Here is a 26,516-nt window from a genome sequence, read left to right as displayed (position 1 = left end):
GGGAGAAGAGCAATGACAAATCTCGATAAAATAGTTAAGAGCAGAGACAACAAAGTTCCGCATTGGTAAAGCAATGGTTTTCCCAGTAGTAACATATGGCTGCGAGAGCTGGACCATAAGGAAGGCTGAACGAAGGAAGATAGATGCTTTTGAACTGTGGTGTTGGAGGAAAATTCTGAGAGTGCCTTGGACTGCAAGAAGATCAAACCAGTCCATCCTCCAGGAAATAAAGCCACTTGAGGGAATGATATTAAAGGCAAAACTGAAAATACTTTGGCCACATAATGAGAAGACAGGACACTCTGGAAAAGATGCTGATGCTAGGGAGAGTGGAAGGCAAAAGGAAGAGGGGCCGACCAAGGGCAAGATGGATGGATGACATTCTAGAGGTGACGGACTCGTCCCTGGGGGAGCTGGGGGTGGTGACGACCGACAGGAAGCTCTGGTGTGGACTGGTCCATGAAGTCACGAAGTGTCGGAAGCGACTGAACAAATAAACAACATACTTTCTCAGCCTGCAATCTAGCATACAGGCTACATTTACAATTGTCAGTTTTCATGTTACTACTGTATTTACCACAGCAAAAACAGGAATTAGTTTGAAGAAAAAGGGACAGACTATATCAAAGGATAAATATAAATGTCCCCATAAAGAAAAAATGGAGGGGTGGGGGAGATTATTTTACAGAACCACTGATCATTAAGATTAAGGCAGTAACATAGTCATATACATTAAACATTAAGGCAGTTTTTCCCAACCTGGTGCCCTGTTCTAGTTATTCTGGTCTCCATTACTCACAGATCGAATTATTACCTCCTTTGGCAATGATGGATAGGATGCTGGTTGTAGGCTGCATTCACACAACACACTATGCTAAAAAGCGATCACTAATCTGTGCTGTATGAATCCAAAGAGTATTATTAGTTTATGGTTCAATGGGTTATGCAATCCCATGGAATTGAATTATTTCAGTCAGCCATGGTTCAGCTATACATGAGTTAGCATACTGTGTGAACACAGATGCTATTTATTTGAGATGCTGCAGCTTTATCTGAGGCATCTTATTAAAACACACCTTCAGTATTTAATGCAAAACAGTGGTTTAAGAAAAGACTAACTCTGGAATTACTGGAGTAATTTGTTCTTCAGGCACTTTACTGTGGTGCATCTTTCTTGTTACACAAGTTCTCTGCCTGTAGCCTGGATAGCAACATTTTAATAAGAGAAAGTGCAACATGTAGAAGTTTCAGCCTAATAGTACGTATGTATGTATGTATGTATTAGACAAATTATATGGCTGCCCAACTCACACATGGTGACTCCAGGAGGCTTACCAGATTATATATTATATTAAAAGCAACTAGATTTGCAAGAAAATGTTGCTCAGTTTTCTTACTCTCTAACAGGTGCTCCTTTGCAGATTCTAGCCAGTCAACCATATTCTCTTCTAAAAGTCTTTAAACTGTTAGAGGTACAAAATGGAAAATTCACTTTTCCCATCCACCCCTAAGCGTGCTCTTAATTATTGCAAAGTTTCTATAAAACCACTAAGTATATAGTTTATGTTTTAAAAATATTTTATACCTCTTGTTTTTCAAAAGATCTACTTTTTCTGTTAGCATTCTTCACCTGAGGGGATAATACAGAAAAGATTTGAACTTCATTTTCCTCAAATGAATCTCTTCATATTTTGTTTTTCTTTCAGCTCAGCACATTCTAATGACTTGCATACAGAGATATGAAAGATAGGACAGGACAGTGGAATTCCTTCTCTGAAAGGCAATCAGAACTGGAAAAACTGTATACTTCCAAGCAGAATGGTATACTAAAGTGAGATTTATTGGCCTTGTGTTATTGTACATTCAAAGTCTAGTTAATACCATCTTTACAAAAATATATTATCCCAGAAATTCAAGGTTCCTAGCAATCCTTTCTCTTGAAGTCTTCAAGATGACATGACTTGCTTTGTTTGAACTATTTGAATTTCTTTAACTCAGCAGCGTTTATTTTCATTCACTCAATTTGTTTGTGGAATGTTATGACCTATAAATCAATCAATCAATCAATCAATATTTATTCAGTCAATGACCAGCAAAATTTAAAAGGAGAAAAACAAAGTAAAACAAAGAAATACAATAATATACTACCAACTAATAAAATACATCACATAATAATATAGCATTCACTTCACTATTACTATATTAATACATTTGTTACCTAGGTAGTGTGAGCCTAAAGCATTAGTAAGTATAATATAAAAATAAAAATATATATCCCCTAACAATTAAGATATTTCAATTTAAAAGTAATTTTTAAAACAAGAGAATTACTTCTTTAGCTGGTTTTGTCTTATTTTTGTTGTGGCAACAAAAAATTTGGGTACTGCACACGTATGGTTTTAGATCCTGAAGAAGATGGTTCATGTAAAAATTATCTGGATTCCCAGGGAATTTATCTACTAGGGGCAAAATGTAGACTGACCTAATGTCCCTATAAAATTTACAATGTAACAGTACATGTGAGATGGTTTCAACTTCCTCTTCACCACATGGGCAGATACACTCAGCTACAGGGATTTTATTATACCTGCCTTAAAGTAGTGCAGACAGAATAATATTGAATCTAGCTTTGAAGAATGCAATTCTCAGCTTAGGGAAAGTTAGATTTAGCAAATAACTTGCTGGTTCCCATATGCCCCTGTTTATCCAAATTCTGTCATATGGGGCAACCTGTTAACTTCAATTTGGAACTCCATGTCCCTTATTCTTGAATGACTAGTTATTTAAGTTGGTCATAACCTTGTTAGAAGGAATTCTTACCAGGGTATTAATGTTTAGCTTGGTCATAACCTAATGGTATTAAGAATAGTGGAGAGAGCCCATATGAAGCCAGCTTATATTCTACGTATATTATGACCTATTGCTAGATAAAATCTTCAAGAAAAAGACTGAAGCATTTGATCTTCAACATTCCCTTTAACTATGTAAATGGACACAAATATTTGTATTTTATTCCTTTTTTTCTCAGATTAAGAAAAATAAGAAATTTGGGCATTGCTATCAGAGCAGTCCCATGTATGTTTATTCCAAAGCCTGTCCCTTTGTAGTCAACAGACCACTCTCAAAGATAATTGTACTCAAGATGGCAACTTAAAACTTGCTGCAATTGTTATTTATCTGATAACATTCTTCGTAAGTCCATTCTTAACTACCACATGTTTTTTCATTACCAAATGCTATATTTTTATTTGAAAAAAGTTTAGGACTGGGTTAGCTCATAGTATGTTACGGACCCTGTTGGCTAAAGAATTTCAACTGCTGGGGTCTAGGAGGAGAGCCTTTACTGCCATTGCCCCTGCCATGTGGAATATCTTGTCACCTGAGTGAGGTCGGTCCCCCCTCTTCTGGCCTTCTGGAATAGCATTAAGACCTGGCTCTGCCACCTAGCTTGGGGATCCAATAGTGGTAGGCAGCCCTGGGAGCGGATGGTGGTTTGAAGCCTTTCAGTTTTTCTCTTTCAACCCTTCTTGCATTTCTTGTATTTTTGTGTACTGTTATAATGGTTTTTATGACCTTTTATTTGTAAATCATCCAGTCACTTCCATAGTGAGATGGGAAGTGCATAAATAAAATAAAATAAAATAAAATAAAATAAAATAAAATAAAATAAAATAAAATAAAATAAAATAAAATAAAATAAAATAAAATAAAATAAAATAAAATAAAATAAAATAAAATAAAATAAAAAATGTGTCTGATTTAGTATTTTATGTGAATTCACCCATTGTAAACAATAATAACCCAGCCAATTGTGGCTTATTTAACAATCCACTAAACAACCTGTGACTTAATGCATTGTGTGATCTCAGCCAGTAATTGGTTTCCATTCAACTTTTGACTATTAATGGGAACAAACATCTCCAGTCAAGAGAAAAAAACACAACCAGTCATTTTGATGGATCTGGATTAATAATGGTATAGGTAACAATGAGACCTTTCTTGTGAGATCAGGGAAATTTTTAAAGCTTGCTTATTTAATCAAAACTTTTAATAAATTATATAAATGAAATAATGCATCTTATTTATCAATCTCCAACAATCTTTCTAACTGATACAGGACATAATATGCTTAATTTTGTAGTGTCTTGTGGTGAATTTTAAACATTAGAATGCTTTGTAAGTGCAATAATAATCTAAAATTGGTAATATTACTGAATCAGTCCAATTGGGATTGTGATAAATACTGTTTACCTCCCACAATAACACTGACATGTTTTGAAAGGATTAACAAAGATATAAACATGCAAACATGAATATTCTCCATGTTCCATTTTTTAAAAAAAGGGAGAGTCTTCTTTGTTCATTCCAGAAATGCTGGCTATAATCTGAAACTATCACAGCACAAGTTCAGCCTATTTGGAATGCCTGCAGTGCTCTTCCACATTTAATTTTAAGAGTCTGACAATGCAAAGATCATCACTTGCACACCTTCAGACTTTTCTCTCCCTACTTGTTTGCTCAGGGATCTCCAGAGTTTCTATATTTTTTAAAATCTTAGCCTAATAAAGGTATTCTCCTAATATGGAAGTTAGTAATATAAAACCTAAAAGAAAGAAGAGAAAAAGAATACAGTAACTATTTCAGGAATTATGAACTAGTATTAAGAAGAATTTTTCTGTTTATGTGTTGTTTATTGCATTGGTATAAAAACCTGGATAGAAGGTACATTCTCTCAGCTGTAAACTCTGTGCCCTAATCCCAGATATGGAAATTCATCGTAAATACAATTACTTATGATGTAAAAGCTAGTATGTTCTCTAACTAGCTAATGTAAGAAAGTTCATCTTCTAGCATGTGCTTTAGAACTTAAGAATTCATCAATTATTTTTAAAGAGATTATGTAGGGGCCAATATAGGAGGCTCTTCGAACAGTCACTCATGCCCTTGTTATCTCCCACACAGACTACTGCAATGCACTCTACATGGGCCTACCCTTGAAGAGTATCTGGAAGCTTCAGCTGGTCCAGAATGCAGCCACGTGGGCTGTTTTTGGTGCCCCTAGGTGTCCTAACAACCAGGAAACACACTGAGACAAGGAACTGGTCTCTAATATTTATTGCTAGTACTTAACAGGAATCCTAACAAACTGAAGAAGCGTGGGAAAACCCAGACATATAACCCCCAAGGGTTAAGGCGGTCCCGATCTGTGTCTCTTTGAATGGCTGAACAATTCATCAGTGCTACGCATGCGCTTGACAGTCTGGATGGGAGCCCCCTGCTCGCCATCCTTACTCATGACACTAGGAGGGCACATATAACACCACTGCTGCACAAGCTGCACTGGGTACCAGTTTGCTTCTGGGTCCAATTCAAGGTGTTGGTTATCACCTTTAAAGCCCTACATGGCATGGGACCAGGTTACCTGAGGGACCGCCTCTTCCCCATTACATCAGCCCGTCCCACCCAATCATGCAGAGAGGGCCTGTTACGGACCCTGTCTGTAAGAGAACTTTGTTTGGTGGGGTCCAGAAAGCGGGCCTTCTCTGCAGTAGCTCCCGCCCTGTGGAACATGCTGCCCCCGGAGGTGAAGTTAGCCCCATTGCTCCTGGCCTTTCGGAGGAGCCTGAAGACCTGGCTCTGCTGCCTCACTTCAGGCGGAGAGGGGAGCAGTTCCGCATGGGGATGCCTGGTATCTTTTAGACTACTCCTCCCACGTATGGACTGTATTGGATTCTTTTGCCACTTTTGATTTTATTCATATTCTTATTTTTACTCTTATTTTTATATTTATTTATTAGGAGTAATGATATATTTATATATTGTACCTATATTGTATGTTTGCTGTTTTAATTGACTATTTTATTGTAAACTGCTCAGAGTCCCCCGATGGGAGGAGATGGGCAGGGACTGACTGACTGCCTGACTAAATAAATAAATATTCAGAGACAGGCAGATATTAACCACACAGTAAATTCTCCTATTATTCTCCATACAACAGAGCATAAAAAATCATGTATCTTAAATTCAGTTAACCCCATTTTGAAGTCTTATTAGTTCTTGCTCTGTTTTGTCCACTAGCTGTTCATAGTAAAATTAGGATCTTTATGATACATTGTATGTATCACATTTCTTATATAGTGTTTGATTGACAAATGAAAAGACAGGAATAATCTGTTTACTGACAGAATGAGCTTATGTTGAGTTGGCGTTGGTTTAGGATGTTGACATGACTTTTAAAAGTATGTTTATAATGACTACATAGTCAGATGCTAACCCATGTACGACTAAGTAAATATGGTATTATATTACTCACATATATGAAGAGCAAATTACACATAATTGCTGAACCTGTCTGACATATTGTCCATAAGTACATTCTTGGTAGAGGAATTTAACAAGTCACATTATTATTTCCTGTATTCATGCTCAGATTGGTTTCATATTCTAGTTTGAATACACAACACTTATACACATTAAAATATAAACATAAATTGCTCTCACATGAGATACGTAACTGTAAGACCAGGATGTAAATTCTGCTATATTCATAGTGTATTCAAATTACTAACGAATTGATTTGTCTGGATGTCACACACACACACACACACACACACACACACACACCCAGTAGTCATTAAAACCTCTGCCAACAGCTTGCCTGAGACTCTGACAGCTGCTCTCTTTGTTTTGCTTTCAAATGCCCTCCCCCACCACCATGCTGACCTATATGAGCAGCTTTGCATAGCTTTCTTTTCCACAGGCTTTCAGCAAGTAGGAGCAAAGAAAATTGTAGCTTGAACAAGAAGCCGAAGCAATCCTGGTAGACAGGCTATCTACAGAAATCACCCACAGTCATCCATGTTGTGATATTGAAAATAATGCAATTACACATTTTAGGTCCTTTATCCCAAAATAAAATCTGTACAAATCATTTGCTCAAGCCACCCTGCACACTCAAAAGTGCTTGCTGATATATCGGCCATAATGCAGCATTCGTGGGCAAGGGGTGGGGGGTGGAATGTCAAAATGGTGATATCTTCCTTTTTTTAAAAAAGAGGCACATTATTATAGCGAGGGGGAAGGGATGAAGAAATGCTAAGTGGAACAATTTTAGGAGATGCTGTATAAACAGAAGCAATTTTGTACTGTAGGAAAAGAGGGGAGGGAGAGAAATTTCGCCAACGGAGGCAACCCATTTTCCTTTTTTAAAAACAGCAACCACAAGAGTTAAGAGGTGATGAAGAAATGCTGGTAGACGGCGGACTGAAGGTAGGATGAGAATCCTCCTTATACAGTACTGACCAACCACCAGCTCCAACAGCAAGAACAGGAGATGCGAGCAAATGGGAGAAACTGGGAGAGAGGGAGGGGAATGGGTCCTTGCAAGCAGCAGCAAATCGGCCACGCGCCAAGCAGGGAAGTCGCCGGACTGTGAGCTTCTCTTCGAACGAGGACCGGCTGAGGCAAAGACCGCGCCACGCTTACCCGCCCTGGCCGAGCTTCGAGCGGCGCCGCCTCCATTCAAAGTGACGGCCCCATCCCTCCAGATGCGGATATCGGCAGGGCTCTCCAGTCGGCGGGTCAGGGTCTCTCCGCGGCGACCTCCGGCGCGGAGGGAGCCGCAGCACTGGTAGCAAACGGCCCACGCCTGTTCCTCATTGATGGGCTGGTTGTAGAGCTTGAGGATGTCTTCCAACGAGAGGGCTTCCCGCGGCATCGCAACCGCCTGGCCTCCGCCGTATCCTTCATCCTCTCTGCGGCTGGAGGTGCCGGGCGAGGGCTCCTCGTCTCCCGCCGCCCCGGCGTGAGCCATTCCTTTTGCTGGAGAAGAAACCCTGCGAGCTGCTATTTCCGTCGCCCTTCGCCTCGCCTCAGCTGCTGCCCGCTGCCTTCATCTTTTCCCAAACTCCTCCTTCCCCGCCAGAGCAGGCACCGCAGCCGAGCGCGTGAGCGGTGCAGGACAGCCCAATCCCGCGGGGCGGAGAATCCAGCCGGGGAGAACTGCAGACCGCCAGCGGGCCGGCCGAGTCACCCGCTTCGAGGGCGGAGACTGTGGAAGGCGAGATTCACATCATAGCAACCCGATGGCGTCCACTGCCACCGACCTTCCCTTCGGCTCGGCTCGACCGCCTCCTGTCTGTCGGAAACTGGCGCAGCAAGGGTATTATCCTGCGCGGACGGTATTCCGCTCCATCTCCATATCCCGTGGCAAGAAAACCAATTGCACACCAAAGTCTTCCCCATCAAGCAGCCTTTCTCAACTTTTTGACCCTAGAGGACCCCTTGAAATATTTTTTAGGCCTCGGGGAACCCCTGCACACACAGGCTCAAATATAGGTCAAAAGTTACAAAATTATAGTATTTGTTTCATATGTAGGCCTGTATATATGCACTAAGTGAAACGTATCTCTTTAATGTGAAGTTGCCCAAATTTGGAATAATTTTTTAAATAAATTGTGATCTCCCAAGAACCCCTAGTGACCTCTCATGGCACCCTAGGGTTCCACGGAACCCTGGTTGAGGAACCCTGACATAGAGGTTTCAGAAGGAAGCATATGCCTTATCTTCACTTAGACTGTGACTCATTGAAGCTCTATGAAATGCATTCAAGGTTATGTTCCACCTTCTGACCTCTACCTATGGCTTTTCCAATGCAACTTTGTGGGTTTGTATGAGACACTGAATCATAAACTACCTGGAATTGGACTGGCACAATTCACTTCAAATGTAATTGGTTAGGTTATGGTTTAGTGCAGTGCTTCCCAAGCCTGGATCAATTACCCAGAATTGGGTAAAGTGGTTTTCCTTTGGGTAATGACACACAAACCCTTTACCCAATCACAACAGGGACCTTTAAATTGACTTAAAGTGTTTTACCTACATTGGGGAAAAAGGACTGTCTGATAAGCGATTTTGGGTAATGAAGGAAAAAGTTTGGGAAGCACTAGTTTAGTATTTTGTCTAAACGCAGCCAGACCCTGACAACTGCCCAAAGCCTTTGAACTAGCACCAGTCTGAGTAAACAATAATGAATATAATAAATATAGTAGTCATGACTACTACTATAAAAACAGATGTACTGTATAAGGAAACAGAGATAGATAATGCCACTCAAGACTGGAGTTCTGTTGTTTAGGTTAGGGATGAGCCCACTGAATTGGTTCAAAGAATATTTTATAATTCTTATCAAGACTTAGAATTAAAACCAGGTGCCAGAATGAGGAATGGGTGAGTTTTAATATATATTTATGCTACATTTGCCTCCTTTATACAATATGTTAAACTACAGACTGTGTTCACACATGCTGTCCCAGAGCCAAACCAATAAAGTAGAACTTTACCTAATGTTAGGCATAATGAATTTATTTCAACCTGGATTAACATGTTACTCAGTTCAGACAGGAAAGGTTACTGTGCAGAGATTTAGACATATTATTATCCTCAACATGTTCATGGTCCACAGGTAGGCAAGACATTGGTTGATTGATGTACCATCATGTTGATGTTGATTCTTAGTGTGATGGTATGTAGGGATGACCTTGGGAGACAGGAGGAAGAATGATGCCTAGGCTGCAAGTCTGCCTCCTGCCTCTCAAGGTCATTCCCACATACCATCACACTTAATGACCACAAAGATTTTCTCCATGACCATCTGTCCCCAACCTGTTCCTTCAGATCTTCCAGTAGTGTACCCATCACCACTGTAATTGATTCCCTCCACCTTTCTGCTGGTGGCGGTCTTCTTGTCTTTCCTTCCACTTTTCCCACCATTACAGACTTCTCCAGAGTTTGGTCTTCACATAATATGTCCAAAGTATGATAATTTGAGCCTGGTCATTTGTGCCTTGAGTGAGAACTCTGGGATGATTTATTTGATGATCTTTTTTTGTTGTTTTGTTTGGCTATTCATGGTATTCTCAGGAAGCTTCTCCAACACCAAAGTTCAAAAATGTCAATACTCCTAATAACCTGCTTCTTCAAAGTCCAACTTTCAGTTCTATCTTTATAGGTATAGACACATCATGGCACCTGAATATCTGTATATCTTTTGTAAGGCTTTCACTGCTACTCTACCAAGTGCTAGTCTGTGGCATAATTCTTGACTGCTGGTTCCTTTATTATGGATAGTTGATCTTAAAAGGCAGAAGCTATCCAGTATTTCAATATCTTCACTGTCAATTCTAAGGCTGGTTGCTGTACCTGTTTTCATTAGTTTTGACTTCTTTATATTTAATCTTGAAAGGTGAAAGGTCCCCTGTGCAAGCACCGAGTCATGTCCCATATTTTTCACTGTTCGTTGACTTTCATTACTAGATCTTGCATACCATTTCCATTTTCATCAGCATCGTGCAGGTTATTGATGTTTCCAATTTTAAAATCACGTTCATCTTCCCTCAATATATATCTGCATATAGGTTGAATAAATAAGGTGAAATATAAAGCCTTGTTTCATTCCTTTGCCAATCTGGAGCCAGTCTGTTTTGCCATGTTCTGTCTATACTGTGGCTTCCTGACTTGGGTAGGTTTTGCATGAAGAGAATGAGTTGTTCTGGGATTCCCATTTTTCTAAGCACATTCCACAGCTTGACATGATTGACACAACCAAAGGCCTTTCTGTAACAATAAAGCACATACTGATTTCTTTTTGGTATTCTTTGGTTTTCTCAATTATCCAGTGTGGTATTACATTTCCTTTCTTTGGTATTGGTATGTAGAGTAACCTCTTCCAATCAGTTGGCCACTGCGTTCTCCAGGTTTGCTGCATAGCTTGATAAGAACCATTACTGATTCTCCTTCTGTTGCTTCCTATATTTCTGTAAATAATCCATTAATTCCTGTAGCCTTCTGATTGGTAATAACTGAAGTGCTAATTTAACTTCATCTTTTAATACTAGAGGTTTTGTAAGTAGGGAATATCTTCTAAGGTATATTGGATGTTGACATCTCTACAGAATTACCGTATACTCCTTCCATCTTTGTTCGATCTTCTTCGAATCAGTTACTATCTGGTGTCCTTTAGCATACCAGTTTGAAGTTGGAACACCCTTCTGAGTTTAGAGATCTTTTAGAAGACTTGCCTTGTTTTTCTGGGTCTGCTTCCATCTTTGATTTCTTTACAGATATTGCTGTAATACTGCTTCTTGTCTCTTCTAAAAGCTCTTTGAAATTCTATGTTATGGTCCTTCTTGAGATCTGTCTTTCTTGACTTTGGCTTCTCTTCTTGGCAATTTCCATGGTTTGTTCTGACATCCAGTTTGCTTTCTTCTGTTTCTTCATCTTTGACAGTCTCTTTTTACATTCATCCTTAATGACTTCTTTTAAGTTTATTCCACAGTTCCTCTGGTTCTCTATCAATGAGGTTCAAGATTTTGAAGTGATTCCTGATGTTCTCCTTGAAAATGGTGGATATATGCTCAAGATTATATTGTGGAAACTGGTTCGCTTTTTCTTCTGCTTTAGCTTAACTTGGAGCTCGCACAAAAGCAATTTATGATCTGTTCCACAGTCAGCCCCAGCCACCTCATTGCTGTTGTAACTGAGCTCTTCCACTTCTTTTTACCAACAATATAGTCAATAGGCAAGACATTACACAGGGACAAAAAAAAAAGATTGTGGGAAGATAAGGTCTTCCGTACTTTAACCACAATAATCCCAATCCCAAATGGGTCACATATTTTCATCAAACAATTTTTAAATGAATTTTTTAGAATGGAGAGCCAAGATACCAGCAAAACCCAGCTGGCTTTGACTTAGATTAGATATACACATCATATTAAGGCATAATTTAACTACAGTTCTTGAATAAACAATTGGCTAGATTTGTGCAGTTTGATAAGGCATAAATTGTGAATTACAAACTGCAGGGGCTTGATTTACACAATATGGCAAAACCAATTTGTTGCTTTTTATATTGTGTAACCTTAGGATAGGAAGAAGCAGCACCACAAGGGAACCCCCCACAAAAAAAAGCCAGGGGAAAAGAAATGTACTTGCTGTTGCAAATAATCTTTGTGTCACTAAACTCATTTGGAAGCCTACCAATTCCTGAGTTTTTATCATAGACTTGGTATTCTTAAGGAAAGGCTAACCTATTCTAAAATGTGTCTGATTTGCAAACTGTATGTAGATTTTTTCTTTCCTTTTTTCTTGTTAGTTTATGAGCCAGGATCTAATGTGTCATATGAATTCAGCCACTGTAGTTTATTTAATGAACTATTATTAACTCAATGTGAAGGCAAGGCCACATTTAAAATCTGAGTTAAAATACTTAGGAAAGTATAATACTAAAAGTTCATCTAGGTCTCAAGATTTTCTTTACTCCCAGAATTACCACAGAATATACAAAATACACATTTATTGCCAATCCATTGCTGTGCAATATATGTGTTTTATTATTTTCATATAAATTAACTTTAGATTTAAAAAAAGTCAAGTACTCTGAGAAAAGAGCAGATATTTTGGTTCTGCTGACTAAGAGACTTCATTAATATATTTTTTCTGCTTTGCTTTTGCTGTTCCTTATTGGGTTACTTATTTTGTTCATTTTTAAAATTCTAATCTGTTCGTTCTGGCCAAAATTCCCTGGTTATATCACCAAGGCATGCTGGTATGTGAGAAGGCTGCAGTCTAGTGGTAGATGAACTTCGTATTTAAAAAATGTTGACTCCTGATGACTACCCTGACACACCCATGTTATTTTCTGGGCAACAGTACAGAAGTGGTTTGCCACTACCCTCTTCTAGGATGTTTTTTCCCTTCCCAATCTAGCCTACAGCCTTGGTTAATTCCTGGCATGGGGAGTTAAACAAGATTTCTAGGAGCAGAACAGGAAACCATATTGGGCCAGAGGGAGCCTTGGCATGAGTTTAATGAGGTTGATTCAGATATAAAGTTGCAGTCCATGATACTTTCTCATTGTGCTGGGCTTCAAGGTTTAGTGACCATGGTCTAGACAAGATGGTCTTGATGTTTTGCTGGCAACCGTGGCTGGCATCTTCAGAGGCAAGGTGGTCCACTATGCAGACTACAAGCAACTGAGAAGGAACTGACGGGGCTCTGGTCTTTATAGCCAGGTATGCCGATTTCTGATTTAGTACTTAGCAGAGCTGGTTCCTGATTGTGCAGGTTGGTGAGTCCTCCTATTGTCTAGATCAGCGGTCCCCAACCTTTTTGGCACCAGGGTCTGGTTTTGTGGAAGACAATTTTTCCACAGATGGGGGGGGGGTTGGGTTGGGGGGGGGTTTCATGATGATTCAAGCGCATTACATTTATTGTACACTTTATTTCTATTATTATTACATTGTAATATATAATGAAATAATTATACAACTCACCATAATGCAGAATCAGTGGGAGCCCTGAACTTGTTTTCCTGCAACTAGACGGCCCCATCTGGGGGTGATGGGAGACAGTGACACCCAAAGTGGGTTGCTTATGTCCAGTCTACTCTGTAATCTCGTTTTGGTTGCTGTCACTGCAGAAAACCCTGCTTCACAAAGATAGGATGTTGGAAATGGAAGCAGGCTTTTCAGTGCTTTCATGGTAATCTTAGGATATTCCACCTTGACTTTAATCCAGAACGTATGGAGATTTGAAGTTGTCTCAAACATACTTTTAAGGCCACCATCATTTGCAATCTCAAGCAGTTGATCCTCTTCTAGCATGGACAAAGTCAATTCACCTGGCTTATTCACAAATGGGTTGTGGATCCATTCCTTCCCAGTTCGGGGTCTTTTGTGGTTGGGATGTAATGTTCAAACTCTTTTGAAAGCTGAGATAGGTGGTCATGCACCAGCTGGGAGAAAGAAGGCCCTGGCTCAGTCTCTTTCAATATCTCTGCTAATGTTTGAAACATGTCAAAAATCCCAATGTTCACTTGTTGCCCCCATAATTCCAGTTTGGCTTTGAATGCAGCCACTTTATCTGCCGTCTTGAACACAGTTGTTGTTCTCCCCTGAAGTGACAGATTGAGTTCGTTGAGCAGGTTGAATACGTCACACAAGCAAGCAAGTTTTGTGACCCATTCTGTGTCACTGAAAAGTGCTGCCAGTGGTGACTGTTTTTCTAAAAGAAATCTCTGGAGCAGCTCTTGTAACTCAAAAACTCTGGCCAGCGATCTACCTTTAGAAAGCCATCTCACTTCTGTGTATAAGAGAAGACGTGTGCTCTGCGTCCATCTCCTCACAGAACTACACGAACAGATGTGAATTAAGGGCATGTACTTTAATGTGGTTGATCATTTTAATCACATCCCGCAAAACGTTATGTTCAGGTGACATTTTTCAGCTAGCCAGCATTTCCCTATGGATGACACAGTGCGTAGACTCACATTCAGAAGCGACCTCCTTGACCCAAGTAGTGAAACCAGAAAGCCGTCCAGTCATGGCAGCTGCTCTGTCCGTGCATATACTGACACAAAATGACCAATTCAGTTTTCTTGATATGTAATCATTCAAAGACTTGAATAGTTCTTCAGCTGTGGTGTTGGTTGGCAACAAAAGTGCACATAACATATCCTCATGCACATCCTCCTGAAAAATATATTGCGCAAAAACAAGCATTGCTGCCTTGTTGTCAACATCGGTAGATTTGTCAGCCTGGATTGCGTACCACAGTGACTCATTAATCCTCTCTAACAATTTTGCTTCAATATCCTCTGCTATTTCATCAATTTGTCTAGTTATGGTGGCAGCTGAAGGAGGAACCTTTTGTGCCACCTTTGAACTGTGGCAATGAACCCGTAATTTAAGGAGGACTGCTGGTATTTTCTTTTAAATGCAGTTTTCTTTTTGTTGGCAGTCTTAGAGTTTTCTGCTGTCTCATCATTGGATCTTTCCCCCTTTTCAAAGAAGTTCTCCAGCAATGTTCGTTTTTTACTCATTTTGGCTAGGGGTAGCTTGTGGGCTTACCAAAACTGTGACTGAGACAAGTGCGCAGTGTGGGAAAGAGGCGCAGACGGAAGCGGTAAATAAAGTGATGGGCAGGCCATGCGCGGAGTAAAATAAGTGTCGGATTCTGACTTCTCATAAGGAGCGTGCAACCTAGATTCCTTGTATGCACAGTTTACAGTAGGGTTCGCGCTTCTGTGAGAATGTCCTGTTCTGAATTGTGACTTGACATGGAAGATGAAGTAATAACCTTTATTAATACAGTAAGTGAGATACAAGTTTGGTGGTTAGTTGCTGGTTGGCACATGGCAGGCTTGGCACAAAACTCAGATGTGGTAAGCAGGGTAATGGATTGGCTTGGCAAGGTCACACTGGCGAAGGCAAGGCTTGGTAGATTCCGCACTGGATCCAAGAAAGGCTTGGCAAGATTCATTCTGGCAAAAACAAGACTTGTCAGGATTCGCACTGGGTACAAGGCTCGGCAAAATTCACTTGGGCAACCACAAGACTTGTCAGGATTCGCACTGGGTACAAGGCTTGGCACAGAGTACTTGCGTGCTTGCCAGCAGGGTTGAAGAGCAGAGTCTTTTTCAGAAAGCCAGCAAACTCAAAGCGGACCCAGCCACAGAATTCCCTGGATTCACGAGGCACATGTCAGGCACTAGGACTGGCATGGAAACCAGCAGGTTCAGGCAAGGAGCTCCAGCCTGGTAACCTTTGGAGGCAGCAGCTTGGCAGCGGTGGAGAGTGGAGGAGGCATAGGAAGGTAGGACTTAGTGGAGGATGGGTCAGCAGGGCAGGGCTGGAAACAGCTGAGGGCAGGGAAGGCGCAGGAAGGCAGGCTTGTCTGGTGGTCCAGCTGTGCAAGGCTTGGAAGGTCATCCCAGTTCTGGATCCTAAGAGGCGAGGTCTGGAAGCTGAGTCTGAAGAACGGTTGTCCCCAACAACACATGCTTCTTTTTCCCAACCTTTTATTCTTTTTTCTTCACGCTGTTTGGAGATAGCAGCCAATGGGCTTGTTTTCTTTTTGGCACTCTTTCTAACTGTCAAGTTGGACTCTGTTGCAACTTTTCTGCCATTGCTGCAGAGCTCAGCACTTTTCCCACCATTGCTGCAAAACTCAGACTGCATTCTAACAGAGGATCTAATGCCGCTGCTGATCTGACAGGAGGCGGAGCTGAGGTGGTAACGCAAGCGATGGGGAGCGGCGGTAAATACAGATGAAGCTTCACTCACTTGCCCACCGCTCACCTTCTGCTGTGTGGCCCGGTTCCTAACAGGCCATGGACCAGTACCACTCTGCGGCCCGGGGGTTAGGAACTCCTGGTCTAGATCACAGTCATTAATCCTGAAGCCCAACACTGCTTACCTTAAACCTTACCTAAAGTTAATGTAATCATAGTTTACTCAACTCATTCCTGAATTTGCATGACATAAACATAAATTAATCTCATGATCTGGATTTGGAGAACATGTTAGACTGAAATGTAATGAGCTAATCTGTGGTTCAATGAGTTGTGTGAACACAACCTGTAAGAAAACAAGCATATAGGTAGCAGAGGCAATAATATCTACTCAATCCAGGTAGTGAGGTCCTCTTAATCTGAGTGCTTCCCTCCTTTGGCTCTGGAACTATTATTCACTATTATTGTGAATATATTCACTATATTGTGAAATACATAAATATAATATAGGTAGACAGGCAATATTTCCACAAGTAGGCTGGAGATTGGCTTAAAGCATCAAGCTTGGTCAAACCCTTCAGGGACATCAACAACATAAATAATTATATATTTAGCTGCAACATACAATAAAACTCTGAATATTAGATTATCTTATCTTGGTTTGGAAGTATGCATATTCATATCACAAATTAATAGTTGTCCCTAACTCTTAGGGACAGAATGAATCCCTTTTCTCCGTTAATTTGATTAGTACTTAGACTTCATGTAAACTATTAAATTATGATCCTGCAGGATGTTCCCACCTATAATTTTAACGGATTTTCAAAAGAAAAACTATGTGTACATTTTAGCTAATTTAATTACATGTTTTGTTGTTAAAAACCTGATCTATATTTTTACCAATTTACACTTCTGCAGGTCATTTATTATTAACATAGATTTTATTCCAATAAAATATTTAATACACATTATACATTTTCTGCCATTATATATAAAATTACATAGACCAATTCAAACATTATAGCAGTATCCTTTATTAGGAATCCACCATATCATATTCAAATATTTGTTATTAAAGTCTCCTGAAATAAGGAATAATAAGATTGTACTGCCAAAAATTGAAGGCAATATACCTAAGTTTAAGTGGCATGATTTTTGTTACTGATGCTTATTCAGAATCAAGGGAGTGAACTGAAGTGGGGGATCTCCTAGGAGGCTAATATCAGCATTTTCAGCTGAATTTTGGTCTGTTTGGCATTTCTTTCAGGGTTTTAAGGATGGGAACACATAGCATATGGAAGACTACCCATTCCCAACTCCACCCTGCCAAGCAGACCAAAATTCAGCTGAAAATGCTGATATTCCCAACTCTACCCTTAATTTACAGACAGCCTCAAAAATAGTGATTCCAGGTGTTCGTTTTTTTTAAAGGCCCTAAAATTTCAGACATCACAGACTGCCTCTTGTAGCTCTTTGGAAGCTGAATGACAATCCCCAAACCCTCCAACATGAGCCATCATTGCCTTAAATAGCCTCTGTAGTGTATACATCTAAGCAGACATAGAAACGAGTCCAATGAATTCTATTTAACCATGTTTGGGACCAGGATCAGCCTGCCATCAATAATACATACAAATGTTTGACTTTCTATAAAGTTTGCATGTGATGGCACAGAATTTCACTCAGATAGGCAAGCAATTCCTTAGAGTACACAACGGTATTTGCAAGCAAGCATGATCCAAACAGCACATGCAGATTCAGGATATGTGAATACTCTGACACGAACAGCAAGTCGCACTTGGTCCCCTCTGCAGCACAGAATTTCTTCACAGAAAGGAGACCTATTTGAAGAAGCAGAAACATGAAGAGCTGCAGTATTTGACTGACATAAATAAAACATATATGTTAAGAATACTAATTATTACACAAAAGGTTAACTTAATCAAGTTAGTTTAGAATCACACTGTAAAACAAAAGATTTGGAAGGAGGCATTTAGGCCATCAAGTCCAACCTCCTGATCGGTGTAAGAATTCAAATGAACAGATGGCGTCTAGCCTCTGCTTGAACACAGCAATGAAGTGGAGCCCTCTACATTTCTGGATAATTGGTTCCTCTCTCTGTTAGGAACTTCCTTCTAACTTTCATTCGAAAACACCTTCCTATAACTTAAATCCATTAAATCTTCACAGAGAATAGATCTTAATCATCTATATGACATACCTTTAGATATTTGAAGAGTGCTCTCATATCCCACCCTTAGTTGTCCTTTCTCAAGGCTAAACATACTCAGCTTCTTCAATCTCTTCTTACAGGACTTATTTTCTAATTCCTTGATTATTTTCATTAGTGTAAGAACTTCTATGAATCATCGAAACTTAACACTCAGAATAGGCACAGAACTCAATCTGGGATCTGACTACAATAGAATCAAAGAATTACTTTGGATAGTGTTGAAGGCTTTTCATGGCTCACATCAGTGAAGCATGATGACCTTTTAGGCTGAATGGCCATGGCCTAGTTGGTCTAGTGACATGGACCAATCAGAGGGCAGCTTGTCAAGTTCAAATACAAGAGCCCAGTCAGCCAATTTCAGTTGCCTGTGAGCTGCTGAGAGGTACACTACAACGCACCTCACTCTGCCTCTGAAGATGCCAGTCACAGCTGCTGATGAAATGTTAGACCAAAAATAAAACTAGACCATAGCCTTTCAGACTGGAAGCTCATCACTGCTTCAATTACAGGTAGTCTGCACTTAACTACCACAATTGGGACCGGAATTTTTGGTTGCTAAGCAATGCAATCATTAAGTGAGGCATCATGTGACCGGACCTGATTTTACAACCATTTTTATAGTGGTCATTAAGTGAATCAATGGTTCCCTATTGATTTGGCTTGTTGGAAGCCAGCTGGGAAGATCGCAAATTGCAGTCACATGACCGCAGGACGCTGCAACCGGTCGTAAATGCAAGCTGGTTGCCAAGTACCCAAATTGTGATCACATGACCATGGGGGGGGGGTGCAATGGTCATAGCTTCGAAGACAGGCCGTAAGTAACATTTTCTTTAGCCCTGTCATATCTCCATCATTAAATGAATGGTTGTTAAGCAAGGACTACCTGTACTTTGGTGATCTGGAAATTATATTTCTATTGATGAAGTCTAAAATTGCACTTGCCTCTTTGTTTTGCAGCCACATCACTTTGTAATCAATTATTGTTCCAATATATTTTTCACAAGTACCATTAACAAGCCAGAAATTCTCCATGCGATATGTGCAACCAATTTCTTTCAAAGTGAAGAGTTTTGCACTATCCTGTTTCTTCAACCATTTCTCTAACTCTCAAAGATGAATTTTATTTCTGTCTTCTATGTTATTAGCAGAGAATCAGTTTGGTGCAGTGGTTAATGGCACCAGTCTAGAAAGTTCTAGCCCTGCCTTAGGTACAAAGCCAGCTGGATGACTTTGGGCTGGTCACTCTTTCTCAGGAAAAAGGCAGTGGCAAACCACTTCTGAAAATGTTGCTAAAAAAAATTGCAGGGACTTCTCTAGGTAGTCACCAGGAGTCAAGATTGACTCAAAGCTGCACATACATTATTAACTATCCCACTTAAGTCTGTCTCATCTGCAAATTTCTTAGCATTCCCTCCAGTTCTTTATCCAAGCCATAAAAAAAAATGTTGAAAAGGGAGGGGAGGATCCAGAGTTACTCTTTTGACATCCCACTTAATACCTTTCTCCAACTTGATGAGGAACATTGCTGAGCAATCTCTGAGTATGATTTTCAAGCCAACAATAATTGTTAGGCTACCCACCATATACTTAATTAGCTTGCTAATCTGCATTTCAGAGAGTACTTTGTTGCCCCTCCTTTGGTTAGGAAGACTTTACGGTTTAAAGTCTTCCTAATCAAGCTCACTGTGCTTTGGCTGAACACATTTACTGGTCCTTATCAGCTATGACCCATCTTGTGCCAGCAGCCTATCCATGGCCCCAGAAACCAAATTGCAGCTGTTGATACAATTTGCATAGTTGACCAGGTTTTCTTTAGTTAAATAAATTAATATTCAATGCAGTAGCAGGAATGATAGCTGTCTGGATTCTGGCCTCATCCATTGGTCAGGTAATAAAAGTGCAAATAAATGCAGGGAAGCTTAGGTGTCAAGCAATAGTCTCCCATACCTTCTCCTGAACTTGGCCTCACATAGAGGAGTGGGAGCAAATACCCAGAGTCTCAATCCAATCAAATAGTCCAAAAGCATACTATGGCAATGATATCAAAAGCTAGTGAGAGGGTCAGGAGAACTGACTCTAACTGGTACAGGTCATACACCAAGGCAATCAAAGCAATTTCACTACTAACAAAAAGTCTAATTGAAATGGATCCAGAAACTTGTTATCATTCTGAAGCCCTTCTCAATAACTCTGCAAGAAATGGAATAGATTTTCCACATCAAGTGGTGGTGGTATTTTTCCATAAAGGTCTTATTACTTATGGGGGAGTACATCCAAACTGACTTTTGTTTCTGCCAGCTATGAATACTCTAATGTTGTTGTTGTTTGATTTTTATCCTGACTTTTTAAATACATAACTCAAGGCTGCAAACATACCTAATACTCCTGCCTCCTAGTTTCCCCACAACAACAACCCTGTGAGGTGGGCTGGGCTGAGAGAGAGCAATTGACCCAGCTGGCTTTCATGCCTAAGGGAGGCCTAGAACTCAGTTTCCGGGTTTCTAGGCCAGCACCTTAACCACTACACCAAACTAGCTCTCATAATTTTCTTATAATCTCTAATTTTCTATTCTATTTGATCTGATAATGAACTGGGTACCTTACACAGAATTATAATATTAGATCAATATTTTACATAAAAATTACACTGAATAAAAGTATGTAAGTTTTACCGAAGACATGAAGCAAATGCTCTCCTAGCATTTCTATACACAAAGTGGATGGGAAATCCTTTGAACGTATGACCATCTGGTACAGCTCTCCTGATAATATCTTGAAATTCTTCATTTCCTGAAGAAATTCCTGTTATGCGTTCAAGTTCATAGGCTGCCAAAGCTGGTGACAAGAAGTAAGATAGCTGGTCATCCCAGACTGTTGCAAGACCAAGATCCTGTATGTTGACAAAACAAAAAAATATAAATGGAATGAATAGTTGCCATTAATTATAAGAGATGGAGTAACAACTAATTTTGCCGGTTTGTCTTTAGAACAAAGAAGAGGTCACACAAAAAATTAACTTATACTTTAGTCATATAACTTAGTCCCCTATCCTCACAATATTTTTAGTTTACAAATCTGAATTACCAAACAGAATGTCTTATGTTCTAATGATATCTACAGGTAGTCTTCACTTAATGATGGTAATTGCTCTTGGAATTTCTGTTGCTAAGGCATGCGGTTGTAAAGCGAGATGGCATTGCTTAGCGATGGCAATCCTAGCAATTCCCCTTGCCATTGTTAAGTGAATTTTACCCGCCATTAGCCTGAGCGCCCACCGCAATCCAAGCCATTCCAGGCTTGGTTCCTCCCAGTCCTGAACATTGCCTTCAACTCCCCCCTGCCTATCTCCCCAGTGCAGCTCCGAGAAGACAGCATAAACTAAGAAGATAGCATAAGCTGAGAATATAGCGTTATGAAGGGAGCCACATGGAAGAAACAATGTTCGCCAGAGAAGCTGGGTCCAAAAAGGACTCACAAAGGCAGGCAGCTGCTGCAGCTTCTCCTGCGGGGGCTGAATGAAAAAGGCAAAAGGTCAGTGCGGGGACCTGGGAGAGGAGGCAGCTGGGCGAAGGAATGTGGGCTGGGGAGGGTGGAGTTTGCTACTTGCGGCCTCACATGTGGGTGGGATGGGACACCTCATGCCTTGTGGGTAGGCTTCCCACCCCGCAAGGCAGGTTGCAGGACTTCCAAAAGGGCAGAAATGGTGGGGAGATGGGGGGGTGGAGTTCAAGCACCCCCCAGTCGTAAATGAGGGAAGGCTGCCAAGCGCCCGAATTTTGATCACATGACTGTGGGGGTGCTGTAACAGTTGTAATTTTTGGCACAGGTTGTAAGGCCATTTTTTCAGTGCCATCGTAATTTCAAATAGTCGCTGAATGAATGGTCATTAAGTTAAGACTACCTGTACGGGGGAAATAGGTAAAGGGAAAGCTACCATTTCTTTGACTCCTGTTTCTATACTACTAAGCTTTGTCACTTGAACTCAGCTATTGTAAGGAATTTACAATTTTGCCATTTTAAGGAGATTTGTGAGTTTGGTTTTCTTAAAAACAGTTGGACCAGAGTCAGAAGATGAATGTTTAAGAAAGGGTTCAGCAGTTTTTTTCTTATAGGAAACATTGTAACATTTCAGGGGTGTAAAAAATATAAAAAGTTAAATTATGTAGTTGGCCAAATTCTCTTGAGGTTTCATGTAAGAAAACAAAGATGTTATGTTATTTGGCTATCTCATAAGGTTTTAGCTGGAAATGTGCAGTACTTCCAGAAATATACTGAGAGAGAGAAAAAAATGTTCTAGAAACAAGCCACATCATTTAGCACATAACTTTGGCCATTTAATTTTTTTTAAATGTAAGAAAAAACAAAAATGATATTAAAAGATTCAAAATCTAAACAAACGTCATGATCTGCCACCTAGTGGTGTCATGAATGCCATGGAACCTCGGGGCTCTAAGCCTCCCAGCTTCTTCAATCACTTTGCACAATAAAGAGTAATATAAAATCTTCAGGCTTTATCATTCTATCTGGGGATTGTGTACAAATACTACCTTTTCATCTTTTCCATGTTATTATTTAAGATATTCAGAAAAAAAATCTAGGGTTAAATAAAAATCCTGTATTCATCCAGATTAAAAGGTTAATAAATACTACATAAAGCAGTACTCATTACTGTAGATAAATGTATGGATGTCATGACCAAAAGAAATTCAGCATATGGTCTTTTTAAAAATTTTTACAAAGATAGTGTGTTGTTCAGGTTCAGGTTCATGTGGTTGGCACTGTTTTAATATCATAGAATTTCATTATATTTCAATACATGCTGAAGAAATGTTTATTAACTATTCTAAAGGATACGTAACACAGTAATATTTACCTGCAGCATTTGGATAGTATATTCCCACATGTTTTACCTCCCTCTCTCCATGGGAAAAGTTAATATTTAGTTTTCATTCTTACTCATTCTGTAAACAATTATTGCTCTTTTAAATAACCTATTGAACAACATCAGTTAGCTGGAGCTACATTCATTTATTGCCAGATGTTCTTTTTATACAGGTAGTCCTTACTGACTGCCTTGCTCAGTGACCATTCAAAGTTATGATGGTACTGAAAAACTAACTTTACAGCCAATTTACAACCTTCGTCGTGTCCCTGTTATGTGATCGCCATTACAGTCAGTACACATTGTGCCTGACGTGTTTTTTTATTTTTATTTCCCCCCTTACAGAGTGCAGAGATTGGAGAGGAAGGGATTACAAGAAAGTAAGCAGGCAGACAATGGGGAATACACATCAAAAGCAATGTGCTGGTGCCAGCAGCTGGGAGAGCTCTATGCAAACAGCCCAGTGTGTTTGCATATTGGGGTGAGCATTCCAAAGGACGGGGGAGTGGTTAGGAGGCAAACAAAAGCTGAAAGTGTGAAACGGATTAGTCTTGTCAAAAAACTAGAAAGAGGAGCAATTTAAAAAACCAGAAGAAGCATTTAAGATACTAGATGCATTTAAAAAATGCAAAAGAAATATGAGCCAAATTCCAAAGAAGCATATGCTTAAGTCTTAAGTAAATTTACAAAAAGGGGTATTATGGGTACATCAAACATTTACCAGAAAGTTGCTCTGAATCTATTAAAAATATTATCAGTTTAAACATAGCATTTATTTGATGAGAAGCTTTGCCTATACAAATTGCTTTGGTGACTAAGGTACTCAACTGATGTTCAAGGATCCGGTTCTTTGTTTATAAGGGACTAGAAACGGAGATGAGCACCGCCCCCTAGAGTCGGACACGACTGGACTTTACGTCAAGGGAAACCTTTACCTTTACCTAATTTACAGGTAAATCTGTAACTTGAACCTATTTTAAAAAGTAAACATGTATGTGTTTCATAGCACTCACCAAATAATGATACCTACCTTCCTATGTTCTACCACTAACATTCTAAGTTGCAATTCTAGTTCATTGCTTGCTGCTGCAGCGTCAGTTGTGGAATTACAGAGAGGAGGAAAAGATGGAAGTGCAGTTGTGGCCCCTGGAGAACACACAGATTTGATTGCTTCTCCACTCATTGGTTTCCATTTAGATTCATCATGCAAATCAAAGATACAAATTTCTATAGCATCAGAAGGTTGGCAGTTTGCCAAAAACTTCTGATGATTGAAGACACATCCTATTGTTCTGTAAGGATATAGTGCCTTGGGTTGCTTAACAATTGGAGGATCATCAGGTTTGACAGGATTGTGGATGTACCTGAAGAACAACAGACATGCCTTAATACGTTAAAAGTTAAATTAAATTTTAAAGTAATCTACATGGACTAGCTTTTTCCACATTATGTTGACATAGAATTGCTGATTGCTCAACTATGATTAAAAATACAGAAGTGGGGTTCAAGAATACAAACTCCTTCATTCTATTCAACAATACATCCATGATTAAATAAATATGCAAGCTCAAGAGCAAAACCTGAATCTATATTTTTCATTTTGTAATGTAGTATTTCACCAGGACAGTTATGTATCCTGTCCTCACCTTTGTACTTTAGTCACCTTTCATTCTTCCGGGTCTGGGACTTGCCACCACAGTTTTCCACCAAACCCCCCCAGGATTTATAGATTTAGTATGTGTTGTCTAGTTCTTATGCGGAGGTGGTTTTTCAGTAAGGCTGTTTGTTAAGTTGGGGGCAGAACTGAATAATATTCCAGGTTGCTTTCCATTATACTTTCCTGACCACGTTATAGAATAGTAATGGATTAAGTGTTGCCAGCCGTGCATTGGTAACATGACTGCGAGTGAACTGTGCTCTCACTGCGAGGAAAACAGTGCATGGGCAAACCTAGGATTGTTTTAACAATAATCATAAGGTTGGGAGGGATCATTTGGGCCACTGAATGCAAGTCACTCCTCAGTATAAGAGTCCACTTTAAAGCACCCCTGCCAAATGGTTATTTAGCTTCGGCTTGAACATATCCACTCGTTAGGATAATTAGTTCTACTGTCAAACTGGCATACTCTTTTTTTCTAACATTCAGCTGGAATCTGGTTGATCTTATTTGGACTCAGAATCGGGGATGGGCCTGATTAGTACTTGGATGGAGGAATTCCAGGGAATACCAGAGCTGTAGGCTAGACTAGGAAGTAAAAAAAAAAAATCCCAGTAGAAGGCAAAGACAAATCACATCTATTTTCACAACCTTCCCTGCCGGCTTCCCCAGAAAGTCAATGGGGAAGCCAGCAGGGAATGTCACAAGTTGCTGGAGTAAGTTTCCCCAACCTGTGCACCCTCCCTCAGCTCCTCTGTGCTCATGCAGTGCCCACCCCTCACTCCCCCACCGACCCACACCACACCTCCCGCACACCCTGACCCGTGCAGTGGCTCTCACGCACTCCCTAGCACACTGTCCCTGACCCTCCCCTACCGGCACCTCTTGTGCACTCTCCCCCACACCCATGTATACCCCCTTGTAGCTACCCCTGAGGGTCTGGGACTTGCAACTTCCTGCCAGTTTCCCCACTGACTTTGGTTGTGGGAAGCCGGCAGGAAGTTGTCTTGCCTAATGACTTTGGGATTCGGTTAATGACGGCAACTGAGATTGCAGGGATTATGACCGCAATTTACAACCGCATCACTTAGCACTGGAAATTCCGGTCCCAATTGCTGTTGTAAATACTATCTGTATTATATTCCCCTCAGTCTTTGCTGCTCAAGGCTAAACACTCCTAATTCCTTCATGGACTTAGTTGCTAGTTCCCTTGTCATCCTCATTGCCCTTCTCTCAACCTGTTCCTATTTCTCTGAAATATGTGCCCAGAAATGGAGCCAGAACTCAAGGTAAGGACTGACTAAAGTAGAATTAAATGAACAATTGTTTCCTGTGATTTGGGAATTACTCTTAAGTTTAGGCAGCCTAAAACTGCAGTTGCCATTTTTGCAAACTGAATGAGTCAGCAGTGAAATTAATTACTATTCCAGGATATTTTTCACAAGTACTATTTCAAAGCCAGGTATCCCACATTATAGCTCTATACCTGATTTTACCACGTACATAACTTTATTTCCCTTATATTTCATTCTATTATTTTCAGCAGTTTAGTCTAGTGGTTAATGCACCCAGCCACGATCAGGAGACCATGAGTTCTATTCCTGCCTTTGGGGCAAAGTCAGCTGGGTGACCTTGGCCAGTCACTCTCTCTCAGCCCTAGGAAGGAGACAAT

General features: G+C 40.1%; 2 protein-coding genes across 3 annotated transcripts in view; both read right to left on the bottom strand.

The window, feature by feature from the left end:
* Positions 1-8,028, bottom strand: part of SPIRE1 (spire type actin nucleation factor 1) — a 71,464-nt gene extending 63,436 nt beyond the window's left edge. For both annotated transcript variants that reach the window (XM_063299080.1, XM_063299081.1), the window contains exon 1: positions 7,486-8,028. In XM_063299080.1, the coding sequence (XP_063155150.1) occupies positions 7,486-7,813 (328 nt within the window). In that variant the 5' untranslated portion in view covers positions 7,814-8,028. The remainder of the gene's footprint in view (positions 1-7,485) is intronic.
* A 9,219-nt stretch (positions 8,029-17,247) lies between these two features.
* Positions 17,248-26,516, bottom strand: part of CEP76 (centrosomal protein 76) — a 28,051-nt gene continuing 18,782 nt past the window's right edge. The window contains exons 10-12 of the mRNA XM_063299079.1: positions 24,218-24,551; positions 20,978-21,195; positions 17,248-17,913 (exon numbers count right to left, since the gene is read on the bottom strand). Of these exons, the coding sequence (XP_063155149.1) occupies positions 17,775-17,913; positions 20,978-21,195; positions 24,218-24,551 (691 nt within the window). The 3' untranslated portion in view covers positions 17,248-17,774. The remainder of the gene's footprint in view (positions 17,914-20,977; positions 21,196-24,217; positions 24,552-26,516) is intronic.

Source organism: Candoia aspera, chromosome 3 (assembly GCF_035149785.1).
Source record: "Candoia aspera isolate rCanAsp1 chromosome 3, rCanAsp1.hap2, whole genome shotgun sequence".
Classification (NCBI taxonomy): Eukaryota; Metazoa; Chordata; class Lepidosauria; order Squamata; family Boidae; genus Candoia; species Candoia aspera.
The sequence above is the reverse complement of the archived record's forward strand: the minus strand, read 5'-3'. Positions and strand labels throughout refer to the sequence as shown.